This window comes from Orussus abietinus, unplaced genomic scaffold (assembly GCF_000612105.2).
Source record: "Orussus abietinus isolate OABI.00-Male unplaced genomic scaffold, Oabi_2.0 scaffold2, whole genome shotgun sequence".
In the NCBI taxonomy this organism is placed as follows: Eukaryota; Metazoa; Arthropoda; class Insecta; order Hymenoptera; family Orussidae; genus Orussus; species Orussus abietinus.
Window position 1 is genome coordinate 1389215 of NW_019396012.1, and position 25463 is coordinate 1414677.

At 49.5% G+C, this 25463-nt stretch overlaps 4 protein-coding genes across 11 annotated transcripts; 3 read left to right on the forward strand and 1 right to left on the reverse strand.

The window, feature by feature from the left end:
• The first annotated feature begins 393 nt into the window (after positions 1 to 393).
• LOC105700455 (cytochrome P450 4C1) lies at positions 394 to 4000 on the forward strand. The gene is made up of 14 exons (XM_012426287.1): positions 394 to 424; positions 536 to 663; positions 746 to 1042; positions 1366 to 1536; positions 1715 to 1821; positions 1915 to 2005; positions 2095 to 2280; positions 2366 to 2435; positions 2508 to 2634; positions 2720 to 2884; positions 2958 to 3026; positions 3108 to 3270; positions 3340 to 3519; positions 3589 to 4000. The coding sequence occupies exons 3-14, from the start codon at positions 973 to 975 to the stop codon at positions 3744 to 3746; spliced, it is 1557 nt and encodes a 518-aa protein (XP_012281710.1). The 5' UTR covers positions 394 to 424; positions 536 to 663; positions 746 to 972; the 3' UTR covers positions 3747 to 4000.
• Positions 4001 to 4316: 316 nt separating this feature from the next.
• On the forward strand, positions 4317 to 5838 carry LOC105700644 (palmitoyltransferase ZDHHC3). The gene is made up of 4 exons (XM_012426683.2): positions 4317 to 4630; positions 4717 to 4998; positions 5086 to 5244; positions 5321 to 5838. Exons 1-4 carry the CDS (start codon positions 4518 to 4520, stop codon positions 5595 to 5597), a joined length of 831 nt encoding a protein of 276 aa, XP_012282106.1. The 5' UTR covers positions 4317 to 4517; the 3' UTR covers positions 5598 to 5838.
• A 215-nt stretch (positions 5839 to 6053) lies between these two features.
• LOC105700645 (eukaryotic translation initiation factor 3 subunit K) lies at positions 6054 to 7270 on the reverse strand. The gene is made up of 4 exons (XM_012426685.2): positions 7128 to 7270; positions 6770 to 6989; positions 6480 to 6699; positions 6054 to 6403 (listed from the first exon to the last, which is right to left on the reverse strand). The coding sequence occupies exons 1-4, from the start codon at positions 7178 to 7180 to the stop codon at positions 6246 to 6248; spliced, it is 651 nt and encodes a 216-aa protein (XP_012282108.1). The 5' UTR covers positions 7181 to 7270; the 3' UTR covers positions 6054 to 6245.
• Positions 7271 to 7738: 468 nt separating this feature from the next.
• Positions 7739 to 25440, forward strand: LOC105700531 (TGF-beta receptor type-1). 8 transcript variants are annotated; one of them, XM_012426442.2, is made up of 9 exons: positions 8385 to 8467; positions 8571 to 8949; positions 11338 to 11449; positions 13623 to 13777; positions 18639 to 18872; positions 19922 to 20155; positions 20249 to 20589; positions 20667 to 20906; positions 20981 to 25440. In XM_012426442.2, the coding sequence occupies exons 4-9, from the start codon at positions 13675 to 13677 to the stop codon at positions 21107 to 21109; spliced, it is 1281 nt and encodes a 426-aa protein (XP_012281865.1). In that variant the 5' UTR covers positions 8385 to 8467; positions 8571 to 8949; positions 11338 to 11449; positions 13623 to 13674; the 3' UTR covers positions 21110 to 25440. The 8 variants fall into 8 exon arrangements, with proteins under 8 accessions (XP_012281863.1, XP_012281864.1, XP_012281861.1 ...); XM_012426444.2 differs by having other exon boundaries at positions 8571 to 8770; XM_012426440.2 differs by lacking the exons at positions 8571 to 8949; positions 13623 to 13777 and adding an exon at positions 12284 to 12441 and having other exon boundaries at positions 7739 to 8467.
• The last annotated feature ends 23 nt before the right edge of the window (positions 25441 to 25463 follow it).

Sequence of the window (25463 nt, forward strand, 5' to 3'; positions counted from 1 at the left end):
TGGTAAACGGGACGGATGAAGAAATTGCGCCCGATTCGATTGGCGCAAGACGAGGGACCTAACGAGGGGAGATCGCCATGGCATTGCCGGGGAAAAAAATTGCAGAGGCCGTCCTGATTTTCCGGGCGCCGATTATATCCCTGTATCCCTTCCTCAACGATTTCCTGCCTTCTGGTAAGTGGATCCTGGCCACCTTCGTCATTGCCTCTGATTGTCTGACTGGTCCGCGATAAATACTGGTGATTTGCAATTTTCCAGGGAACTTCCAACTCGCCTTGCCTGGACCTTCTCCTGGCTCAAGGGTACCTTGTTTCGACAGACAAAATTGCGCAGTATGGTACACGGCTTACATGACGCGACGTGTACATGACTTACATGCTGACGGCTGTAAAGCTTGTCTCGATATGGGGACACGTACCTCGAGGTACTTTACCTTCGTTCATCCTTGCGCATAAATTACTGGTCCGCTGGCCAAGGGTCGGTGTCGCGCGAAACGATGTACCCGGTGCTTGTTATTTTACTCCATTTTCCACAGGTCAAGAACTGTGTCGACCGTTTGCCTGGAATAAGAAGGAAGCGGTACAGGGGAGATAAAACGCCGCTGATGGGGAAAACCGTAACGACTCCGTTTCTCAAGGCTCTTCTGGCATGGTCCTATACTGGGTATTTATTTATCTTTTTTCTTTCTTTCGCTTTTAAATGTGTGCTCTCACCTCCCGTACGCCGGCTCCATATTTATGCGCAGGGGATGGATGTATGCGAAATACTTCTTTCTCGTATAAGGATCCTGGCCACGTGCTGTGTGACAGTCGCAATCTGGACGAGCACTCGAAGACACCTCTTCCGTTCCTCTTTCTTCGTCGGCCCGGAACTTTGAAGATCTTCATCAATTAATCGTAGTAAAGGAGAGGAAAGGGATATTCACATTACCTGGAAAAGTGTGACGCGTTCTAGAAGTGATCGACAGGGGAAATGATTTGGTCGTTCGCGAGCCGATTCGTCGAGGACAGGGACATGTGCTTCTGGATAAGTCCTGTCTTCGGTAAGTCAATGTCCTGGATTAAAACCACGGCTGCAACAACTTGTCATTTCCTTCGCTTTGTAACTCTTCCGAGGACCTAGGCGACGTGTAAAATTATTTCTCGATATTTCCCGGCAGGCAAAACGTGACGGAAATATTTTAAAAGCGCTATGTGATCGGCATATTTGCTGATAACAATGCCCTGTTACCGAAATTTTTCACCTTGATTGCGTCCTAGATTAATCGATTGTACGTGCGGATATGCAAGGAGACGATGCAATTACAGAGTATTTGTAAAAGCGAAAGTAAAAGAGCGGCGTTACTAGTTGTTTCTCATTTTCCAGCGAGCCTCTTCCTCGGGGCTGTTTTCTTCTCGATTGTCCTCTGGTTGACGAAGAGCCTGCGAAAGTGGTGGCATCAGCGGGTGAAGATGTTGAAATTAGCCGCCTCATTACCTGGCCCCCCTGCCTTGCCGATAATTGGAAATGCACTTTCCTTCGCCTGCAGCCACGAAGGTAGAAACATATTTCAATGGCTCAATTCTTCCTAATAAGGATACTCGAGAGAATCTCGCGGTAAATACATTTAAAAGCCTGGGCGAACGGCACCGAATACTTGACGCCAAAATTCGGCACATCAATTCGATAAATCATTTTAACGGGTATTGATATGCATGGCACATTGTTCGTTTAGATATCCTGTGTCGCATCGATAAGATCACCAGGACTTATGAGTCCCCGTTTCGGTTCTGGCTGGGACCTAGACTTTTCGTCGTGCTTACAAGACCCGAAGATATTGAGGTTTTGTAATTAATTATATAAAATTATTGAACTAATGGATGTAAAAAAAACCGTCTTAATGGAATATGAATTTTGTAACTTGTGGTGTCGTAGGTAGTATTGAACAATCCTAAAGCGCAGTACAAGGATAGGACGTACCGATTTTTGGAGCCCTTCATCGGAAAAGGTCTAATTACTGAATCAGGTATTAACAATTCAAGGAACTTAGCCATTCTAGTCGATGATACATTTAAACTGGATGATTAAAGAAGTGCACGTCCTTCTGGTTAACAGGACCGCGTCACAGAGCTCATCGGAAACTTATAATGCCGATGTTAAACAGCAAATCATTGGCGGTGTGTGTGGAATATTTCGACAAACACAGTCGATACTGCGCCGATTTATTGGTAAAGAAATGCGACGACGGAGAGTTCGACGTCGCTCCGTTTCTTACTAAGTGCACCGTCGACGTGATGCTAGGTACGGTATCCAGAAATATCAATAAAATGTCCAGCTATACAGAATGTGTTTATTCCCTGTTGACGTTGGTTTCAACTCCTTCCAGACACTATAATGGGAGTTCCTGGAAATGCGCAAACGGGAAATTACTTGAACCTGATATACTGGACCGAGAAGTAAGTGTAGTCTAAATATTACTTTTTTTTCCTTTTCTTCGTAAGATTGAAAATCTTCCTTTTCTAATAAAGGATGTACGAGATGGTTTACACGAGGATAATGAAGGTGTGGCTTCATTGCGATTGGATCTTCGACCTTACAGATCTGGGGAATCAACAGAAAACTGGGCGAAGTGTTATCTACCGCTTCGTCGAAAGTGTAATTGCATATTTATTGTATACCCGACAAACCACAAGAATCAATATCGTAGAAAAATCGAGCTTGTTACCGATTTTCTCTTCAGGTAGTAACTCGAAAGAAGAAGGAACACAGTGCTCTCAAGAGGGGAGTCATTCGTGCCAATAGACCGAGATTGATGGTGCTAGAGCAATTGATCGATCAGCTGGAAACTACAAAATCGATGGATGACCAGGAACTGAAAGAAGAAATATACACTCTGTTTACGGCTGTAAATTTTGCCATTTTATACTTTGTATGTTTTTGTCATAAATGTCAGTGATTTATTCTTTCGCAATTTCCAGGCGCAAGACACGGTCGCTGTGGTCAGCTCCTTCGCTTTGCTCATGCTTGCGATGCATCCAGAAATTCAGGTTTCTATTTAGAAATGTGAATTTGGAATCAATATCTTGAGGTTCCTGAAGAGTCTAGATTCTTTTATTATTTTTTACCAGGACAAAGTACGACAGGAGCTCCTTGAAGTTTTGGGGGCCGACAACATCACTGCTGAGTATCTTGCAAACATGAAGTATACCGATATGGTGGTTCGTGAAACTCTAAGGCTGTTTCCAATTGCACCGATAACAGTGAGACGTCTGGAAGGAGACATCGAGCTGGGTAATTTTTATAATATTGTTTATTCATCGGTTGGCAAAAATTAAAGTAATCTAAGATAATGTGTTTCAGACTCCTGCACTATACCTGAAGGCTGTTCCATTGTGCTAGGCTTTTACTCTACTCACCGATGCTCCAAATATTGGTCCGAACCAGAAAAATTCATCCCTGAACGATTTCTCCCTGAAAATTCAATCGATAGACATCCCTATGCTTATCTTCCTTTCAGCTCGGGTGTACTAGGCTGCATTGGTAAGTTGTACTCTAGACATTTTTGCAGCAGCTGAACAATTATTTTTACTCATTTACATCTAATTCTAGGTCAAAAATTTGCCATCATGTGCTTGAAAACGGTAATCGGAAATGTCGTGAGACGATACAAGTTGTCCTCGAACTCCAAAATCGAGGATATTCGGCTAAAATCTGATATTTCAGTTCGTTCGAAAGATGGATACAGAATGTCTATTCATCGGGTTTGATACTTCTTCTCTCTGCATGTCTACTTATGGTTGGAAAATGTGTGAATATTTGTATATACAGTAAATTGTAAAGGTTAAGAAATGATATGCTTGAAAATAGAATAAATCTTGATGTGATGGCCTTCCGTTCTTCCAAACGGACAGCCATCCAATTTTTGGCCACGTTGTCCCTCCTATTTTTTTCTATGTCACTTTGTCAGGATTGACGGAGAAGAGACGGCGAACGATCATTTCGATTATATTCTGTCAATACTACATTGAAATTAAGTTTTTCCTACTTAGTGATTTGAAAAATACCAGTTCAGGCAATTTAACGAGATTGATCTACCATTAATATTTTTTACTTTTAGTAACTTATTCGCTGTCTAATCTCAGACTTCCTGGATTTTTCTTAATGTTCTGTTTTGCTTGTTCTTTTGTACCCCTGTCCAGGTTTAGGTGGATCACGATAGGGTCCATTTTTTGTTCAAATTGATTTGAAATGATTTGGGCCGCCATTGGGGGGTATCAGGTGGCAAGTGCGTTAGTCATCCACATCAGCCACCAGGGGGCAGCACAGGACGCGATCGCGCGACCCTGCTCGTGAGCGATCTCCCGACTCATCTCTGGAAAGAGAGCTGTCGGATTAACGTGATCTAGGCGTGGATAATGACTTTTAATTTAAAATTTCAAAGACTGGTAAAATGAGGATGTCAGAAATGAAGAATTGTTTGTGATGTCAGTGATGGGAGCGGTACGGACCGCTAGGAGAGAATGTGATATTCAACAAAGATGTTTGTAAGAGACCCCTGTGGCATCGTATGCATCATAGTTACTTATATTGCTGTATTTTATGCTGACTATGTAGTCATACGATGGATCATTTTAAATACCATGCAAGACAGGTTAATACTCTGGAAATTTTACATTGGATTTAGATCGTAACGTGCTTACATTTATAAATCATGCAGCTAACCGTTCTTTCCTTTAGCTTATGGGGACCATTTCATGTAGTGGCATTCAACACTGTCGTCCTACTATTGATGATGGCTCATTTAAAAGCAGTTTGTAGCGATCCAGGAGTGGTACCGTTACCACAGACTAGAATGGATTTCTCAGACATTCATACTAGCAGTTCCAGTCCTGCCGATGACTGCGATGAAAGAGATGATTGGACCGTGTGTACAAGGTGCGAAACATATAGACCACCTCGAGCACATCATTGCAGAATTTGTAAACGATGTATTAGAAGAATGGATCATCACTGTCCTTGGTAAAATATTGTAGTCCATTATATGCATAATAATCTTTGAAATTTGTCGAATATGTGCATGTATTCAGCACAACTGTAATTTTGAAGGATAAACAATTGCGTTGGTGAAAGGAATCACAAGTATTTTATACAGTTTTTGGTATATGTTGGAGTTTTGGCCTTATATGCCATTGTTCTGGTCGCCCTGTCCTGGGCGTACGACTGCCAGGAATGCAGCAATGACATTGCTGTCAAACATAGTAGAATGTAAGCTTTTTGAGATTAGTTTGAAGCGGTATAAACTAGGCAAAGTCTGTACATTAATTATTTCATTTATTCACAGTTTGCATTGCGTCATGTTGGTGCTAGAATCTGCATTATTTGGATTGTTCGTTATAGCAATCCTAGTGGATCAATTTCAGGCAATCTTGGGTGATGAGACAGGAGTTGAGAGAGTTCAAGCAGTCCATCATCATTATACCAAACCAGCCCCTCGTGCTTTAACTCTGCTTTCACAAGTTTGCGGAAAAGGTCATCCGGTACTGTGGCTGTTACCATGTCACAATCCACCACGTTATTCATTTAGACGAGATGCACATCTGATTGATCATCAAGTTTAATTAAACGTATCATATAAGCCTTTGTAGATACTGAAAGACCTAGAGGTCAAACTCGATGCACACTCTTTGCAGACTTTTGCATTTATCGACAACCACTAAGTTAACATAGAATTATGTCAATAATATTCCATCACAATATTTTTCAATATGGAAACATGCACTTCCTATTTATTATAGAAACAGTTATTTATTTTTCTCTACTTTTCTTATTGTATCCATATTTATAAGAATGTAAAACTATATTCAACTTCTGTGCACTTTGAGATTTTAATTGGAACCTATTTATTACTGACAATAAGGATGCAGTTTGTAGATAGTACTTCGATTTAATATGATGACAGGTCAATAATTATGTAAGTAACATATTGTAGCTTTTTGATTCCACTGCATTAAAGCAGCAAGATCATTTATTATTCATTAGAAAATGAAATATGTGGTAGACAACCTTTCACGAAATTAATGTACATACAGTGTATTTTTCTTGCTCGTACATATCCTGCTCTTGTGTATCATTTACGCGATGATCACAAAAATGTGACACCTTTATTTTGGTGTAATTATAATAAAAAATATTAAATTCTTTTACGTTTATCGAGATGTATTTCCAAAAACATATAAATACAAATCACTTATTTGTGCAATTAATATTTATAAACAGGAAGCCATCAGTCCAGCAACACTTTCAAAATCAATTTTCTCAGTTATATTTTTCGTTTTTATATTCTCATCCTGATTGGCAATAAAAATCACTGTCTTACTCTCTTCCTTCCAACCATACTTTTTTACCCAATGTTTCAGAGTAGTTTCTAAAATTGAAAACGATCTATATTAGTAGTACACTTAGAAATATCATCCAAAGATCTTAAGGGAGAAAAATCATACCGTCGACGTTTCCAAGTAGCTGCATCAATAAGCTTTTGTCTATCGTCTGAAAAGTAATTCCCACAACGTGACAGACAAATTTTCTGATAGAATCTTGAAATCCAACTATTCTATGGCAAAGTTCTGGAATAGATGCCACCTCGCTCCAGAATAATTGAAAATTACATTGCTCCAAAATATCCCCTAAGTACATAATTTGACTGATAGGAGTATCCTGCAACTGTTGCAATAAAAAATGAAAGTTATAAAAAACTTAAATTCAGAGGCTCTTTGCTTTGGACAGTACTTACGATCCTTTCGCTGAGGAGACACTTGCAAAGAACGAAATCCGTGTGAGGAAAATTAGTAAGGGCTTTCAATAAAATTTGGCACGTTATGTCAGTATTGAAGCGATGAGGATTTAACTGGTACAGCTTCAAAACGGCAAGATTTGCCTCCAAGTCGTATGCGTTTTCTCTTGATTGGATTTCAACATACTTTTCCAAAGTTGTTAGATTATCCGGATTATACCTAGGAACGGAAAGCACATAAAAATACCAAACTGCAAAGGCAAGACAGGACGACCCCGAAGAGGTTAACTTATGAAAATTTCGTAGATATAAAATCCAGGACTGTTACGAATACATATACGCGACGTCGCGTAAATACCTTTCAATCCCTTTCAGCATATCCGCAACAGTTTGTCTCATTGCCTCGGCCATTTTTTACTGATCTAATATTAATATAATATAAAATAACGGTGTGTTTGCTTCTAGCAAGGGAATTGAAGGAAACGAACAGCAGTGTTGCCACCGTCGCGATTCAGAGGGACAAAGTTTAACCCGGAGAGAGAGAGATTTGTCAGTCCCTACATCCTTGTCGCACAGGTTCCAGTAAACATTGGTGCGACGGAGATAAGTAATGGCCGGCTCTCCATCATTATCCCACCCACATAGAAAATATACTTGCGTTTGTTTAAGCAATGCATGCGCATCATTTGTACAGTCTGAAAGGAAAGTTCAGTGAAATGCAGGGAAGCGATAGGGCAAACCTTATCGGTGGGACGATAGTTTGACAGAATGTCATATTTCTGTATAGTAAAATCATGCAACCCGTATCGCATTATTTACCTTTAATTATTGTACTCCGTAATTATATAAGGATAGTTTCTGTAAAGAAAAAAATGTGAAATAGGACTGTACACCTAGGAGTAGGGATGACTTCAAGGGCAGCTCGAGCCGAACCCGCTGGTTGCATTCCAGTTTATTATATATTTCAGTGAATCCTTCCAGCCACGCGATTGGTCGAGCGCGGTGGAAAAGTGTCATGGCGGCGGCCGAACCGTCAGCCAGCCTATTCTCCGCGGACCTGGGCGCCGCCGGCACTCGGCGTGGGAAAGTGTCATGGCGACTCGACACGGTGCGCGACGGCTGCGTCGACGGCTGTGGACAGCTGCGGATCGGCTTCGGTGACTCGTAAACGCGGCGTGACAATTTCCGAGGTGTTGGCGCGAGTGCCGGGCATGTCAGAAGGCCGTTCCAAAGGCGGAGACGGCGAACCGAGGAAGCGGAACCTTGCGTGAGAGTGGCGACTAGTTTCGAAGCTGGTGGCGAACGACGAGACAGGCTGCGCCTACCTCGCGGCTGGCTAGAAAATGGCCGCGTGTCGCATCGGGGCCGCCTCACCGCCCTGGTAACGGGTCGACGAGCGACAACCGAAGGCGCGGCAGGTGCGAGTCGCGCCATGTGAAGGGCCGCGGTCGGCCGAGGCGACCGGCTGCCAAAAGCGACGGCGACGACCACGTCCGGAGAAGGTGCGGTGACGCTCGCCGAGGAGGCGGGATGCAGAGGCGCGGGCACAGGACTCGTCGCCGTTGAGCGACCGACGCCATCCGGTACTCCGTCTGCCTCTCTTCGAGAGCATGTCGTCCAAGTCGGCCGGCGGAGCGGCGTCGGCGATACTCGCCCTGGCGCTCCTCTGCCTCCTGCGGGCATTGCCCGCAGTAGATGGTACGTTGACCCGGGTCCCTCGTTGTACACCTAGGGTACAACCGGAGTAACCTCTGTAACCTAGCGTAAGAATATTATGATAATGGGCCTCGTAAATTATCAGGTGACGCAGCTCTGAACTGGTCGGTCCCGTATCGCTCATATTTTGGCTCACCTTACGCCGAGTTAGAGGAGAGTCGAAGGGTTGGAACGACGCTCGGTTATCTCCACGGAGAGATAACCTTTGCTAAGCCACGATATCCAATTAGGGTCTCGTCCTTGCGTCAACTGACAAACATTCGTGTGCTACGATATCTTTACAAAGTGTGTATATATAAATTATTGCGACGGAGAGGTACCTCTGTATCCTATCCTCCTTTTTGACGCGTAATCTCTGCCGATAAGTGTCGTATTACTTAACGCAGCGAGATTAATACCAACTACGTAGCCTGCATTTTGCAAGGCTGATAGTGGCTGGCCCGTTGCTTTCCTCCACTCTCTCGGTACGTTATGCAAGAACGTGTATGCGCTTTTACTGAATGGAAATTCATTGCATTCGACAATGGCGAAAGGCAGCGTGCCTCGGGTTAATTAATGTACTTAGCGATCAGTTGCTAAATGTTGCTTTGGGGGGTTCGATCGTTTGTGAGAATCGATTTCGCTGGATTATCGCGGAGTGTGACTCGGAACTCGCGGTTCTCTCCGAGGGGAGGGAAGAGCAACGACGGAGTGTTTACGCGTCGGTGGCAGGAAGCGAGATCGATATCGGATAAAAAACCACGACGCGTTTATCTCGATGACGCCGGTCGATCGGTCGCAGAGCTAGGGCTGATAACATCGAGCCGAGTCGGCTCCCCGCCATGGCGAATCCCGCTCGGGTCTTGCCGTGTACACGCGATGCTCCTATATAGGTGCGGAAATATTTCCGCTCGACGGTCCTATCAAAACGCCCTCGGCAGGTGTGCGCGATCTTCGCGCATGTATCTTCGTCTCCGCCGTTTCTAATTCGCGAATTCGAAGCACCAGCCATTTAACATAACTTAGAAAATTACAATCGGGTGCTCCGAAAGATACTGATAAAATACTGATAAAAATGCCCACGTTAATTTACATCTCGAATCATTGGTCATTTCGATGGCACAATAAATTGCGATAAAATTATAATTTTTTCGCAACAAGTTTTTCCTATGTAAACCTTCATTTATGAAGCGTGTAGAAATGTATATTAATTGAAATCGATTATTATCAGCGAACGATTTGACGCGACGACCGTTCGCTCGTTCTTTCGCAGTATGTGGCGCGAATTGAACTTTCTCTTTGATCTCGAGCAATACGGGAGAATTACGAGTACCGAGTTTCGCACGCGACCGTCATGCGCGAAAGGGCGACCACCGGATTACGTCGACCTCACGTGATCTCCGTAATCGGAGGTACGGTATATCACTTAGCGTGATTAATTTCACCAGGCCTCGAATTAATAATAATGAGTTATTCGGGCTCTGGTCGATCCTAAGAAATCCCATCCGAGAGGCTATTCACTTTGAAATCGTTCTCACCGATTTCCTTCTTAGAGAACGTATTGCCTTTAACTCCTATATGATAACAATGCGATGCGATAACAAGTGACGAATCGTTGTAAACTTCAACATGTGTACTTTTGTTGGAAAAAAAAAATGAAGTCTCACGAGCATCGCGATCTTCCTTAGCGCCTCCACGATCACGTGTTGAAGTTTCAAATGATTCGTTGCACCCAGTTTGGAAGAGTTTTATTAATATTTTCACGTTTTGATATTTATAACGACCCTTTCGTGACACCTTAAAATTGTGTCCGTACTCGGTGATTTCCGACTTCGAGGGTTGAAATCCACGATTTCTTGAGCGAATACCCCCTAGGTCGTATTCGTATCGGCGTCTTCGTCGAGCGTCGTCGTTGACGTTCGGCTGTCGAGCTCTCCCGGGTATTTTTAAAGATCCTCGGTATATTAAACCGCATCCGCAATTTTTTTTTCTTTTTTATTTTTTTCCAGCCGAGCATTATTGACGTCCGACCGGAGCGCTGGTGCGGGGGCATTTTTAAGGATGCTCGGCATTAGAGGGAGATTAATGACGGGTCAGCGATACTCGGCGTCGGTCCGCCGTAAACTGTATTTTTCCACTTAACGCGGGAGCTACGCATTTCCCGCGCCGCGCCGCACCGCGTCGCGACGCGTCGCGAACGCGCCAAACCGCGGCCTCGACGCGTCTCCCCCGATTACGTCACGAGAGGTTTTCTCCTTTCGGGTAATTTCATAATTCAATAACGGAGGAGGAGGAGGCCCACTCGGTCGATCAAAGCTGCAGGAGCCTCCGCCGCTCCGGAATTAGCAGCGGCCTCCTCGTCGCGGTTTCCGTCGCGTTTTATCGGATGCCGGCTATTTCGGAGAGATAGAGAGAGGTCCGGATTCGCAAGCCGGGGGAGACGTCGCTTTTTAATCGTCCCTTATCGACGAGGCCTCGTCTCTTATCCGCCTCCCCTCGGCGAGCCACCCCTCGCGGATCGGCCGCTCTTTTGAAACCGCGCCCAGGCGGACCTTTCCGCGGTACAATGGCCGCTATATTCCGGCGCACCGCGACCGATTCTTCGGGGTACTCGCTTTATTTTATTTTTAGTTTTTTCTTCATTTTTTTTTTATCCATTTGTTTACTTATTGGAGAAGCGACCCTTTGTGGCCGCGCTGAGGGATTACCCGGCCGTAGACGAGGGTGGCCCCTCGATTCTCGGGCTCGGATTTATGCACATATTTTGCGCTATGATTTCGGGCCATAATTTTGTGGCCCCGATATATTGCGCAACGATTATCGGCCTCGAATCTCCGGTTTGAGATTTTTTATTTTTTTTTTTTTCGTTCCAGGTCTGAAGTGCCACTGCGACATTTGCGTGGAGAGCAACCACACGTGCGTCACCGACGGCTACTGCTTCGCGAGCACGAGCCTGGACCACGACATCGTCACGTACGCGTATAGGTAATGTACTCGCAACTCGATAAGAACCTCTCATCCCCGGAACAGGACCGAGCATTCGGTAATTGCATACACGGCAGACCGCGACGGTGAAAACGACGTCCCGAAGAGAGCGGCAAAGCCGGACCTTCCGACCGCACCGCCCGGGCCACCCCGAAGGGGCGACCTAGTTCAGGTGGACGACGGTACCCGGTACGCGATCACCCGAACACCCGGTTAACGTAAACGCGGACCGGATTCGCGAGTCGAGTCGGACTGCGATTTATTTCTTCTTTTTTTTTTTCCCTTCCCTCCTTTTCGCAAGATTCTCCTATTTGCCGGGGCTTTTCGCGAGGGCTTTTCCCACTCGCCGTCTGTGAACGGCGAGTGAACGGCCCCTGTAACGAGACAACTCGATCGATTTGCAAATAACCATGGCGACGGGGAGTCTTGGCAAAATGTGCGCCCATGTGCTCTCTCTCTCGGCACCGACGCTCTGCACCCCTTGCACCCACGCCGGGTGCTCCTCCCCTCTGTAAACATTGCATCGGCATAACCCCCCTCGCGATGCATCCGCGGGATTCGTCCGTTGCACCCGCGTGGCTCCCCTTTGCCGGGCCACGCGGAATGGCCCCTACCTGGGGCGATAATTTGCCGACCTCCACCTGGACGTAGGGATGGCGTCCTCCCCCGAATGGATGGCGCGAGCGGTCGTCCCTTCGGTCGGGCCGATATGAGCCGCCCGGTCGGTTAATCGATTAATTGCGACTTAGTGGCTCGACCTGAGACGGTGACACGGAAGGTCTGGGGCTCGGCTCGAGATTTAAACCGGCGATCTCTCTTGTGCCATTGTGAAAGGTGCCTCGATCGAAGGAATTGGTTCCCACCGGAAGCGCCCATCTTCTGCAACGGTAAGCCGGGCGTCTCGCGGTCCCGGGTTTGCTGCGATACCGAGTACTGCAACCTGAATTTAATCCCGGTATTACTATCTCCCGACACGAGCGAAATGCCCCCAGGTATTGAGTTTACGGGTTGGCCGGCGAGAGTGTGTGCGGCATTTCTCAAGAGAGAAGTTGGCGTTAACTGTTTTTTTCCCCGTGTTTCCCTTTTGGACTTTTACTTTTTTTGTCTTACGTTTATCGCCTCCCCCCTCCTTTTGGTTTTTTTTCGGGGGGGAATTTTCTCCCGCGTGGATGCACCTTTCTTTTCTTTTCTTTTTTTTTGGCCCTTTTTTTTTTCCTCCCCTTTTCGCGGTTACCTCCCCCGGGCCGGTGGAGTTGATCACCTCTCGGGGCTTCGTTCACATTCGTTCGATATCAATTCATATCTTTTGGTACGTGGCCCTCTAAATAATGGGCTGATAAGGAACGGTATCGATGACGTTGGACCGATGCGACCCGAATCTCCGTTTAGGGGTTGATCGAACCGCCGGTGCCGCGCGTTAAGTACTAACCCCCGGAACCGACAAGGCGATAACGAGTTGATATATTAACTGCACCCGTTTTCTGCGGTGGCTACCCCATTCTCCCTCTGCCCCTTGGCCGTTTGGCGTGGACCCCTGCGCAGAGCTCCCTGGCCCCTGAACTCCACCCTGGATGACGTTTCCTCCTCGAGGACGAACCTACCCCCTACGTGCGCTCCCCTCCTCGTTTGAGAACTCGGACTCGCGGGACATTGGCGCGATCGCAGCTTCCGTTCGCCAAGATCGGGGAAATCGCTCGTCTCTTATCACGCGACCTCCCCCCTCCTCTCCGTTTCGCTTTCTCCCCCTCGTCCCGCCGTGTTATCTCTCCCTCCGCGATCTCTCGCCCGGTCTTATCGGCCTGGGCTCTTTGCAAACTCTTTCGCTCTTGATTCCTTTAATTTTCTTTCTGTCTTTTTTTTTTTTTAAATATTTATCTTCCTTCTTTCATTTTTCCCCGATTTTATCTCGATCCCACGCCGCGGTCTCTCGCGCGTGCACTTGGCGCCGAGTGCGGCGACTCGGTGGAGTCGCGCGCCAAGTGCACCGGGATATCCTCGGTCCATGGAACGGTCCCGTAGCGCGATCCGCGAGAAATTTGAGTCTTCTCACGAGTTCGAGGGAATCCCACGGCGAGGGGAGCGGGGATGGCTCCCTTCGGCGATTCCCCCCCGCGAGCCAGGTCGCGGGGGTGCCCGTGGATCGATTCAAACGAGATGCAAAATGGGCTTGAAGGTGCGTCCAGAAACAGTTGTCGTCGTCGCAGCCCGAACCGCTGATCTTCTGCATGACGAGCGACTCGATAAACACGACCTTTGTCATCGAGTGCTGCAAAGAGGATTTTTGCAATCGAGATCTGAAACCCCAGCTGCACCCCCGCAACAAAGAAGGTACCTACTGTCTCTCTCCGGACGAGCCGGCGGAAGAACCTACGAAGGTGGCACCTCCTTTTCCCCCCTCCGGGTATTCTTATCCTCTAAGTCTCTCTTTTTTAATCCCTTTTTCCCCGTCTACCTCTCTCTCGCTCCCACGAGCTCCCCCATATATCGCTGTCCCCTTTTCTCGCGGTGGATGTTACCTTTTCCCTTCCTCTCCTAGGAGCGATCTCGCTTCACCGTACGCTCCACGTGGATTTGGCCTGGACCTTTTTTTATTACTTATACCTTTGTTACTCGGTCGATGTCATGATACAGGGTGATTTCTTTTTCTATTTTTTTTTCTTAATTTTTTTTTTTCCATTTTTCGTGCTTCGGGATAGTCGCGCCTAGGGTTACGGGGGGTCTGGAGAGTCGGGAGAGTTTCGCGCCAAGTACACTTACGTACGTTTTCCCACCTTCTCGGGGATTTGGCAGGTTGTCCCGTGCCACCTTCGAAGGCGCTCGGTCCTCGCGAGCAGCCGGCCGGAGATCGCCGGGGACCGGGGATCGATCGAGGATCGATCGGCGATCGATCTCGGCCCCGGCGGTTCCTCTGCTCTGTAGCCGCTCCGAATCTGTTCGCTCTGCACCTCCTCTACGTGACGCACCCTCTAGCTGCCAGCCTGCACTGCGATCCCCATGTATATTTAGGAGGACCCTGTACCACGTTATCTGCTTCTCACGCGGTCCTCTCCTTTCTCTTTCTTCTCTATCTCTCACTATCTGTACATAGACACTTATATTTATCTCTCAGCGCGCGCCGTAGATCACACGGCTATTGTCTCTGTATATTAGATATTACATTGTATATATACGTGTATTATAGGTAATGGCGCACGAGAGCGACCGGCCGGCAGGAGGGGAGCCCGAATTCTCCCGAGGAAGGGTGACCGAGTCCTGCCCGGCGGACCAGGAAGAGGATCCCAGCGAACCGTCGATCGATCGGCCCGGATCACCCGATCGATCGATCGATCGCCCTCGGATTACTCGCGGACTCCTTTCCGCCGACCCTCCTCTGTCTGGATCTCTCGCTGTTCTCCTTCGGTTGAGCGCTACTATTTAGTTAGCTTCTGTCTAGGAGAATGCATGTCTTGTCGGGTGCGGATCCCTCGCCGGGGATCCGCGTCTCCTGGACGGCGCTGCGTTTGGAATGATAATAAGGGTAGAGTACGGCGGAATACGGGAAACGCGCTCAATGGGCCGTTCCGCTGTTCGGTGGGAATGACTCGGTACTCGCGGTCATTCCCGCCTGTGAACTGCCGGGGAAGCGAACGGACGTTAAAATTACATCAAACGGCTCGGGCTAGAATTAACGCCGTTCCCTTTTCCGCCGTTTCGACGCGCCGTCCGGAGAGAGCCGCGTTTCCGGCGAGGCGCGCCCTCCGCAAGGGCCCCGTAGGCTCCTCCACCTCCCTTTAACGCGAAATCACGCGTTGCCGTAACTAATCGCGGCACGCGATAATGGTACTCGAGGTGGTAATGCCCTATGTAGACCCGTACGTGTGTAGAAGTCCCCTCTACGACTCTCGCCCAGGGTACTGCGCTCTCTTTCTCCTCTGTAGATAGACTCCTTGGCCTCGGGTCTTGGTCCGGACTCTCTCGGTCGCTTACGGCGTCTAGCTAGCTCCTTTTGCGACCCCTTTCGCCCACCCGATGGGGAGGGAACGCGGAAGTCCGAAACTGGACATCCGGAGGGACACCTTGAAGGGAGCTGGGACGACCCCGAGATCTCTTCCGGGAGACTCGGCGTCCTCCGTCGAGGTTTCTTCTCCTTTGGACGGTTCGCGGTGGTCGTTCTACCTGTAGATGGCCTTAAGAACGCGTACTCAACCTCTCTCCTTGAGCGCCGATTTACAGACTGGTGACATTGGCCCCCAGGTGTTACGATAAGACGCGGTTCTTCCCGGCGCCGGAGTACTCGGTTTGGTGTAGCTCCAACGGCAGGGGCCCAGGAGGCGGCGAATTCGTGGTCGCCTGCTGCGACCACGCCGATTTCTGCAACCGTGACCTCAGGCTTCCTTTTCTATCTCAGCCAAGGCGAAACCCTTCTCGCTCGTCTCACTACCTCGAAGACGGAGGTACCTACCGATCGACGCGCGAAACTACTCGCTTGTACCCCACCGCGGACGTTGCCTGCCGTGGACTGTTTCTTTCTAACTTCCTCCTTCTTTTCTTCGTTATTTCTTTTTTCCTTCTTCTTTCTCTTAAGGAACACGGACGGACATCGACAGGCGACCTTCGCGGTGGGGGGGCGATTTTCGGAATTTTGGGAACACTTGGGAACACTCGGGAACACTCAATCAAGAGCGCTTTTGTGACGTCTTCTGCGCTCTCCTGTTCACCCTGGAGTTGTTTTTTTTTTTTTCTTTCCTTCTCGGGCACATCCTTGTCGCCGATGGTCGATTCGTGGGCGTCGAGGTAGGACCCGGGAAGGGGAGGGAAGGGGAGGAAGAGAGATTTGTTTCACGAGAAGAGTGACGCTTCCTACGCGGAAGTGTTTTTGCCCGCGGACGTTCCGCGGGGACCACGACGCGGAATCGCGAGGCTCCGGTCTCTCGCGGATGTAATTTCGGAGCTCGTTATGAATGGCCCTGCCGATAAACGGTCGCCGACGACGTGTTATCGATATCGCGGATCCGCTCGGCGGAGGCTGACGTGTGTTTCGTCTGTTCATCGGGCCCGTAAACAAGCGGCCGATTTATTTAGAATGCGATGCGGCGAAATGTTTTCACAAATACCGGCCCCGCGGTAATCTTCCTACGGAGGAGATCGCGCGGAATCTGGGAAAAGTAAGGACGCTACTTCTTACCCTGGTCTCTTTCTATCTAATCTAATCGCGCTTTACGAGGCGATCTCCTCGACTCGGAGCGCGCCGAGATTCCGCGCTTTCTCCGCAAGCCGATTTTTATTTTTATTATTTTTTTTTCTCTAGGCGGCTTATTATTCCGAGGTTAAAGAAGTTATTTCTCTCTCTTTCTCTCCTTTCCTTGTCGCGAGACTCGTACGCATCGCTGGCAAGAAAACGTCGAATCGACAATACCGGGATCGGGCTGATTTGCATACCCGAAGTGTCGAGGGCATCTCTTTGGGAGGATACCTTTTTTTTTTTCTCTCGCTCTTTTTCTTTCTCAACGAGGTAAACGGAATGTATGGACACTTGTCGATTCGATTAGCTCCGACGGGTGACGTGCGTGTACGCTTTTTTATTTTTTTTTTCTTTCACCATTTTTCTCGCGATCGTGAATTTTTTGTGCCATATGCCGCTGGGTCGCTCGGATCATCCGCTATCTTCGTCATTTTAGCGAATCGCTGTTTTAACTCGGGAGTGTATATACCCTTAGGAAAAGGAAATTCCATTGAACCGAAGAGATATTTCATTAATTCGAAGGAAATAATTATTTGGCTCAGACAAACTCGAATATAATTCGACGCTACGTTTCTTCGGGATTGTAAGGATTTATTTGATTTTTTTCTTCGAGTCGAATAAGTATTCCTTGAATTGGCAGAATATTTCTTTGGTTTAATAAACTTTTCTCTTTTTTTATTTTTTTTTTATTTTCTCGGTGTACGTCAACGCGGAACGCGGGTCTTTCTTCTTCTCTCTAGCGCGTCTCCCAGTCGCTCTCTCTTTCTCTCGCTCGTTGCGAAATCGGCATGCGATCGCCTGCTGAAGGGAACGCCTCGACCGGGGTGTCCACCTGCTCGGGGAGCATGAGACTCTTTCCGGAAGTGCCGGACCGTCGGCGAAGGCTCTTCGTTCGCTCCTCGCGTTCGTTAAGAGAGGCGAGGAGGGCCGAAGAACGGCGAGGAAACGAGAGCCTCGCCCCTCGCATGCGGAATCCCAGGGGTTGCGTTTAGAGTCGAGGGGAAGGGAATGGATTACATTTCTCGCCTGAAATTCGGGAAAACGGGGGCCCGAGTGCGTAAACGCACATCCGGATATCGAGAGGGCGGCAACGAAGGAATCGTCGGCCCTGCCGGATTCATCCCTCGCGCTCCCAACCCCTGCTCGTTCCTCCGGTCGAAAGAGTCCGAATTGTTACCATAATCGACCCATCGAGAGGTCCATCTTCGTCTCTCCGGACGTCATCCCCGAGTACGGTCCGGGAAACGTCTAAGGACGTCGACCTAGCCGGTCGGGATGTTCGACGAGTCGATACCAGCGAGCCTCCGTCGGGTCGCCAGAGGGAAAAACGGGCGGAGGGGCCAGAAGAGGACTCCCGGTCGCCGCACCGGAAACGCCACGAGGAGGAAAAAGGACGTCCACCTTGAGAGGGGGAAAAAAAAAAAGAAAAAAAGAACGCGAGTCGAGAAATCGGCGCACCTTCCCCGCGGTGCAACCGCGGATCGTCAGGATTCCGCAGGCCGGACTGACGGATCCGCGTCGGCCACCCCGCGCGGACGAGACTCGCACGCGTCTTGCCGCGAGTACCTCCTCCTTCATCCACCTCTTAGCGAGATTGCGCTGGACCGTTGCGACTAATCCGCACGCGGGACATCTCCTCGTCCCCCTGGCTGCCTCTCGTCGCTTATTTCCCCGCACCCTGCATGGGACTTCTGGTCATGGGCACTTTTCCGTCACTAACTTTCCGCCCCTTTCGGGGCGCGCTTCCGCACGCTTCCCGAGGGGTCTCTCTGTCGCTCCCTTGCGCGCTTTCCTCGCTGTCTCTCCGTCGCCCTCTCCGGAGGGCTTTTGCCTCCCGCTCTGGTTTCAATTTGAACGCAATCGCAAGCCGGGATATCTTGAGCTTTTGAACGGCCGGTTTTTCTTACGTATGTATACGAGGGGACGGAGTTGGTTCTCCCGTGTCTAATCATGAATTCTGTGTCTAAGCGTCGGCGAACGGCGACGATGCCACCTGGGTCACCTGGAAGATGGCCCTGACGATCGCCCTGCCCATCTGCGCCATCTGCGTGGTCGTGATGATCGTCTACCACGTGCACATGACCAGGAGGAGGCCGGTCATACATTTCCCGGACGACTCCCTGGAGGCACCCGATAGACCCATCCTGGGTGGAGTCACCATCAGGGATATGCTGGAGATGACCACCAGCGGCAGCGGTTCGGGTAGGTTCACCGGAGGAATCCGCCTACCGAGGAGGTGGATCCACCCTGGAGACTCTAAAGATGAGAAAGACTCTAAAGCGAGGGAGTACTCACTCAGGAGATCATGGATTTTAACGCTGGTAATCACGTGGAAATCAGCTGGGTATCCCTAGAAATCATTGAAAATCAATGAAGTACTCTCACAATTGTAACACCGAATCCCATCGTTATCACATGATATCAATGTCAATCGGCTCTCGGTGAAGGAAATCGTTTTCACCGATCTCCAAGTGAACAGTACCTCGCTCTACTCTCTGGGTAAGGGTCTCTTCGTGGTATGGGAGCACGCGCATGTCTCGGCGCGGGCATTATTCCCGGCGTTTACCGCGGAGCCTCAGGGCCGTAAGGTCGCCAAGGTCGGCGAGAGATCGAGGACGCTCCTTCTCTCGCCGGCACGTCGGAGCGAATCGGCTCGATCGGCCGGATAAAGAGCCGATCGCCTTCGGGATCGAACGAGACGCGCCCCCTCGTTCCCCCCCGGGGGGAGACCTTTTCTCGTGCGCGCGCACTCGCTCGAGGTCGCCTTTGGCGCCGGCGAGTGGTCGCGCGAAGTTTGGACGAGGTCGCGCTAGTCGCGCGACCCGGCATGCCGTGTCTGTATATGCAAATTAATGCCTGGCCGCCGCGCATGTAGCTCTTCGGGTCTCTCGACCCTCGAGAGCGACGATTTCTCCCGACTACTCCCGATCGGTGGGTCTATGCAAATCGACTCCTCGATTCCGCGGAGGCAAATCGCCCCGGGAAGTAACGCTAATGACGTTCCTCCCGAAGGCGCAAATCAGGTACGCAGACCCGTAGCGGTATATCGGCGGTACTCCCAGGTGACGTCATTCCGACTGGACCTTGAATTTCATATATATATATATGAGGAACGGATGCAATTATGTATGAAAATACGCCGGACATATTTGCGGTTTAAAATGGTCGAAGTGGATTTTTTCCCGGGGTAGAGTAAGACGAGGGCCGAGCCTTATCCAAAATGACGTTCTCCAATGCCTTTCTCTCTCAAGTAGGACTGCCACTCCTGGTTCAGCGGAGTATAGCCCGCCAGATCCAGCTGGTCGAGACCATCGGTAAGGGTCGATTCGGCGAGGTCTGGCGTGGCCGGTGGCGCGGGGAGAACGTCGCCGTGAAGATATTCAGCTCAAGGGAGGAGAGGTCCTGGTTCAGGGAGGCCGAGATCTACCAGACCGTCATGCTGAGGCACGACAATATCCTGGGATTCATCGCTGCCGATAATAAAGGTGAGATACCTGTAGAGGATGCGCGATATGCCGCTTGAATGGTCGGGCTATTTTTATTTTTTTATTTTTTATTTTGTTTCTTTTCCTTTGCAGATAACGGCACGTGGACGCAGCTCTGGCTCATCACGGATTACCACGAGAAGGGCTCCCTCTTCGACTATCTGAACCGATCGACCGTCGACACGAACGGCATGATCAGGATGGCCCTGTCGATAGCCACCGGGCTCGCGCATCTGCATATGGAGATCGTCGGGACCCAGGGCAAGCCCGCGATCGCTCACAGAGACCTCAAGTCGAAGAATATCCTCGTAAAGACCAACGGGACTTGCGCCATCGGCGACCTAGGCCTCGCCGTCAGGCATGACGTCATTACCGACACCGTTGACATTCAGCTGAACAACAGGGTCGGCACGAAACGGTACATGGCGCCTGAGGTGAGGATATTCCGTTCTCCTTTCAGAGGGCATCGGAGATCCCGGAGGTGGGTTAACGTACGAGTTCTATTTTCCAGGTTCTCGAGGAGACGATAAACATGAACCACTTCGACTCCTTCAAGAGAGCGGACGTCTACGCGCTGGGCCTGATTTTCTGGGAAATCGCCAGGAGGTGCAACGTGGGCGGGATCCACGACGAGTACCAGCTGCCTTTTTACGATCTGGTGCCCTCGGATCCTACAATCGAGGAGATGAGGAAGGTGGTCTGCACGGACCGGCAGAGGCCCTCGATCCCGAACAGATGGCAATCGATCGAGGTGAGCGCAGATCCTCGAAGAGTCGGACGGTGCGGGGCACTCGAACATTTTAATCCGCGTTAATCGCCTTGCAGGCTCTTCAGGTGATGTCCAAGGTCATGAAGGAGTGCTGGTACCAAAACGCCGCGGCCAGGCTCACCGCCCTCAGGATCAAGAAGTCCCTCGCCAACTACGGCATCATGGAGGACTCGTTGTCGAAGTAGAGCTCGACGAGGAGGCACCGGGGGTGTCTCTTCGAATTCTCATTCGTTTCGCGGCTTCGGCTAGAGACGAAGCGCGGACTCTTGTACCCCCGCGAGACCGGAAGGCGTCCGGGATGGGGAAAAGGGCACTCGTGAAACGGCTGCTCGGAGACCCTCCGGGGACGTTGCGGCTCTCTCGAGGGTCTCCTCTGGGAGGACTTTACGTAGTACCTTTTTACGTCACCGTGGACATGTCCGAGAGACACGGTGGAAACGAGGACCGGATTTTGTGGGGGACGCGGACCCACTTTGGTCCCAGTGCATCGTATGCGGGGAAAGGGGTCGAGTTTCGTTCCGCGGGCTCGTGGTATTTTCCTGAAATGGAAAGCTCGATCGCCGAGGGTGCGGACCTGCGACCGGTACATGCGAATGGACTCGATTTAAAGCCTAAGCATCGCTTGACGCGTCTAAGTACCGGAGGAGAAGACTTATGCCCGAGGCCTAATCGAACGGCTCCGATCGTCGCCTCCGAGCAATTTTGGACAGACACTTCGGATTGGGACCCGCGCTCCTTGCCCCTGGGATTCGCTCGGAGAGGTCTTTGCGTTGTATAATATTTTTTACGGATTCTCGTGTATTGAATAGATATGTCGCCGGGTCGAGCCTCGGACGATCAGCGCGGGTTCCTTCGGGTTACTTTTAACCGCTTCACTTGACACGAACGGTCGAAAAGCTGGGCCCAGCTACGTCTTTCAGGCACGACCTCGAGGTCCGTCGAGTCGATCTTTTCGTTCGACCGGTTCAAAGGATCTGCGATTCGACACTCGAGTGCGCTCTTCGTGGACTCACCGGATGTACGTACCTGATCGTACGTATAGGCAGGTGGAAGATGTACCTTGAGGTATCTCTTTACCGAGTGCTCATACCAAATACTAAATAGGCGTGCAGAGAGGGCGCGGTCGAGTCTTGAATCGTATTGACCACGGTCTTCGCCGAGGACGAACCTTGGCGCGAAGAGAACTAGAAGAGAGAAGTGTAGACGAGGACGTTGGTCCGTGTTGCGGGAAAATGACGAACGGTCGGGAAATGACAGAGCGAGATGGGGAGCAAGGAGTAGGAATCGTCCATCGTAGCCGACTCTGCGATTTTAACGATTACGCGTAAATGCCTAGGTGCGAGCCGAGGATCTCGTAATGCCTGTAATCGTATTTTTCTATATTGTTTTGCTCCTTTTGTACGACGCATTCGCGAGCATATCGCCGCCATTGTTCCTTCCTTCGGCGCGGATCATCGCACGGATTTGCCAAGTGCCTTCGCCGGCACGTAATTCCGCGAGCTCGACTTCTCAAGACTGAAAAGCGTGTACACACACACTCACACATTGCCGTCAACACATACACATCTAACGTGGATATAATGTCGAGGATACGCGCGACTGGTAATTTCGCATACTCGTCTCCTCCCTCGCGAAAAGAGAGCATCGGTCATCCGGACACCGGCCTCCGTCCGTTTCTCTCATCTCCCTTTGACCGTGTCTATATATTATATATTAAAACTGAAGTGAAACGCATATACATTCCCAGTGCAGGTAGGCTGATTTATAAAGGTGTTAAGTAACGCGTTAAGGTCCCCTAAGTGAATCAATCAGGAACTTCTGCAACGGACGCAAAGTTCGGCCGACTGTTATACCCTGCCGAGCCGGAGGGTCGTGAGAGCGCTCGCCTGTCGGTGCGAAAAATCGTGGATTTCCGGGATAACGGCCCGCGACAGGGAAAACTCCCTCGGACGAAAGTTGTTCCTTGGTTCGTTGGGAATGACTTTTGTCCGAGGAGTTTTTCGATAGCGCGTATGGATTAGGAGCAGCAGGTCGCCCCGGTCGACGTTGCCACGACCTTCCGGCTCGATTCCGGCAGTATCCTACCAATAGGTTTCCGTATACCGCTAGTACAATTTTGTGCCAATATACCCCCGTCGAGAGTTAACGAGAGACCAATAGTAAAAGATTCACACCTATGACCGAAATGTTCTACCGAGCCCTCCTGTAGAATCCGTACTTCCCTCCTCGAGGCCTCGAGGGATCTTCTACGAGTCTTGGCGCTAATGGTAATTTCACAGGATTGACCGCAATCGCTCTTATCCGGTTCCGGTTGTGCGGCGAGACTCTAGCGCGTACTCGCATGTCACGTATTTTGTCCCATGGACTATACATACGATATATGTATATATATATAATGTACTCGAGGGGGTCTATGCGCCATCCGATGCGCCGTGATAACCACGATAAGAGTTAACATACACGCAAGTACGGCGATTGCCGAAGTTCCTCGTCGAGACCTCTGCACGCGTTTTTCGTTGCATCGCCCCCGAGGTTGGTGATTACCCTCGTTGCCTTAGTGCTTGTTTGTTGAACGTGGAACAAGTGGGACAAACATGAAATTGACGTGTACAAAGATTATTAATAAATTACCATGGCGTTCGCCATACCGTCGCGCGGACCAGAACTGTAGATACTTCTTCGCGCGTATCTTTTTTTTTTCCTTTTTTTATTCATAGACATCGCATTCTTTTTTTAGCTTTATCGGAGTGGCGCGCGTTAATTTAACGTATCGTGCATTATATCCGGGAGATTTTACCACTACGAAAAGGTGGGTACCTTGGAAGGGAAATTCGTACAAAGGTGTGTAGGCTCCGACTTATCCCGCCTCGCGTGTAAAGTCTTTACATAACAGATATTTATAAAGTTGTACATACGAGAGAGGGAGAGAAATCGCGCGCAGGAGGGGATCAGGGTGTAGAGTAATATATCCGTTGCATGCCCGGTGTAACGACGAGGATTTCACGTGTAAAAAAGAGGTGATACAAATAAGCATTAAGGTAACGTCCCCCGCGTAGATTCGGCCGAAATGTCGAAATGGCGACTCGTCGATGTTCCGCTCGATAAGTGATTTCTACTAGGATACGTCTATACTATACATATATTTTCTTTTTTTTTTCTCTTCACAAGTCGCTGGAATTTTTTTTTCCTTCGAATGTTCCTCGCAACGACTTTCCGTTGAGCTCTATATATATATTTTTTTCTCCCTTTTTCCTTTAGCTTTAATTCCGTCGACTTAGCTGCGGATAGAGTCGATAGTCGTCCCACGTTTTGCTCGCTATCGACGCCGTATTTTCCTTTCCTCCTGTTAATAATTTTATTGCCCCCTTCGTTTCTCCTCCGTGTACGATACTCTGTACATAGACCGATGTAAATGCTCCCTCGAAGGGCCGTAAAAAATTGCGCGTACTTCCGCAGCACGTGGTCGCTCGTGTTATATCCGCGAGCTCTTGGCGCGGTGGCTCTACGTACTCTGCACTGTATCTCCCTCTCTTTCTCTCTTCGGTCGGCGGCCTTTTAGCGGGGCTTCGAGCGGAAATAGAGAAGAATAGGAGATTCGCGTCGATTCGTTCTTCTTATGGCCGAGTCTGTCGACTTAAGTCGGGCGTAAACGATCTAGCGCCGAGAGATTTGTATATCGGCCGGGCGCGGTTTATCCGCATAAATTAGACTAGTTGCGTGTAAGGTTGTAACTCGGCTGTAGATTTGAATGCGAGGAAGAGGGACGGCGTCGTGAATGGGTAGCGAATTAAGGGTGCGGCTGAGACGAGTAAACGGTAGGTATGAATGGCACCAACGAGGAGGACCTCGACGAGAACCTCCGTCTCTTGAAACCGCGGCCGGGCCACTTTTTAGCCGGTTTTTAAACAGTATTTCGAGTTAAGTAAAGGGGATATGGCCGACGTATAGTCGGTCGGAGGTGATGTGCACTCTTGTACGATGGATGGAGCAATAATTTCGGGAGAGATTGGTGCTTGGTAGTTCGGGGTTGCCTCTTCGAGGTCGCTCCTCTTGGCCCGGAGTTGCGAGCGAGGATTCGGCACGTGGTGGATCTTGGGAGGGATAAACGGGGGACTCGAGGCTTCCCCGTTTCTTTTGGCGGGTATCCTCTTGATTTGATGTCCAATTGCCACCCTCTCGGGGGGTGGTGATGGATTCTCAGTGCCGTTTACAGGATTGATATTGGGTTCTTGCGAGGCTCTTATTCGCGAATCACCGACGGAGACTCCCCGACTGTTTCTTACGCTCTCGGAACTCTTCCGCGGGTCTTTTCGAGCAGGTTTTTCACGGATTTTTCGGAATTTTAGATTTATCGGGGGGCGCCCCCTTGCGCCCTATCGTTGAACTTTTGTACCGCGAGGATTTGTACCGACTTAGGAATAGAACTCGTCGATCCCGGTCCGATCCTAAGTCCTCTATGCCGCGCTCCCTATCAATAAAGCCACAGTGGTTCGAAGGATTTCCCGGTTGAAGGAAACTCGGTATGTTCGATCTTCTTTT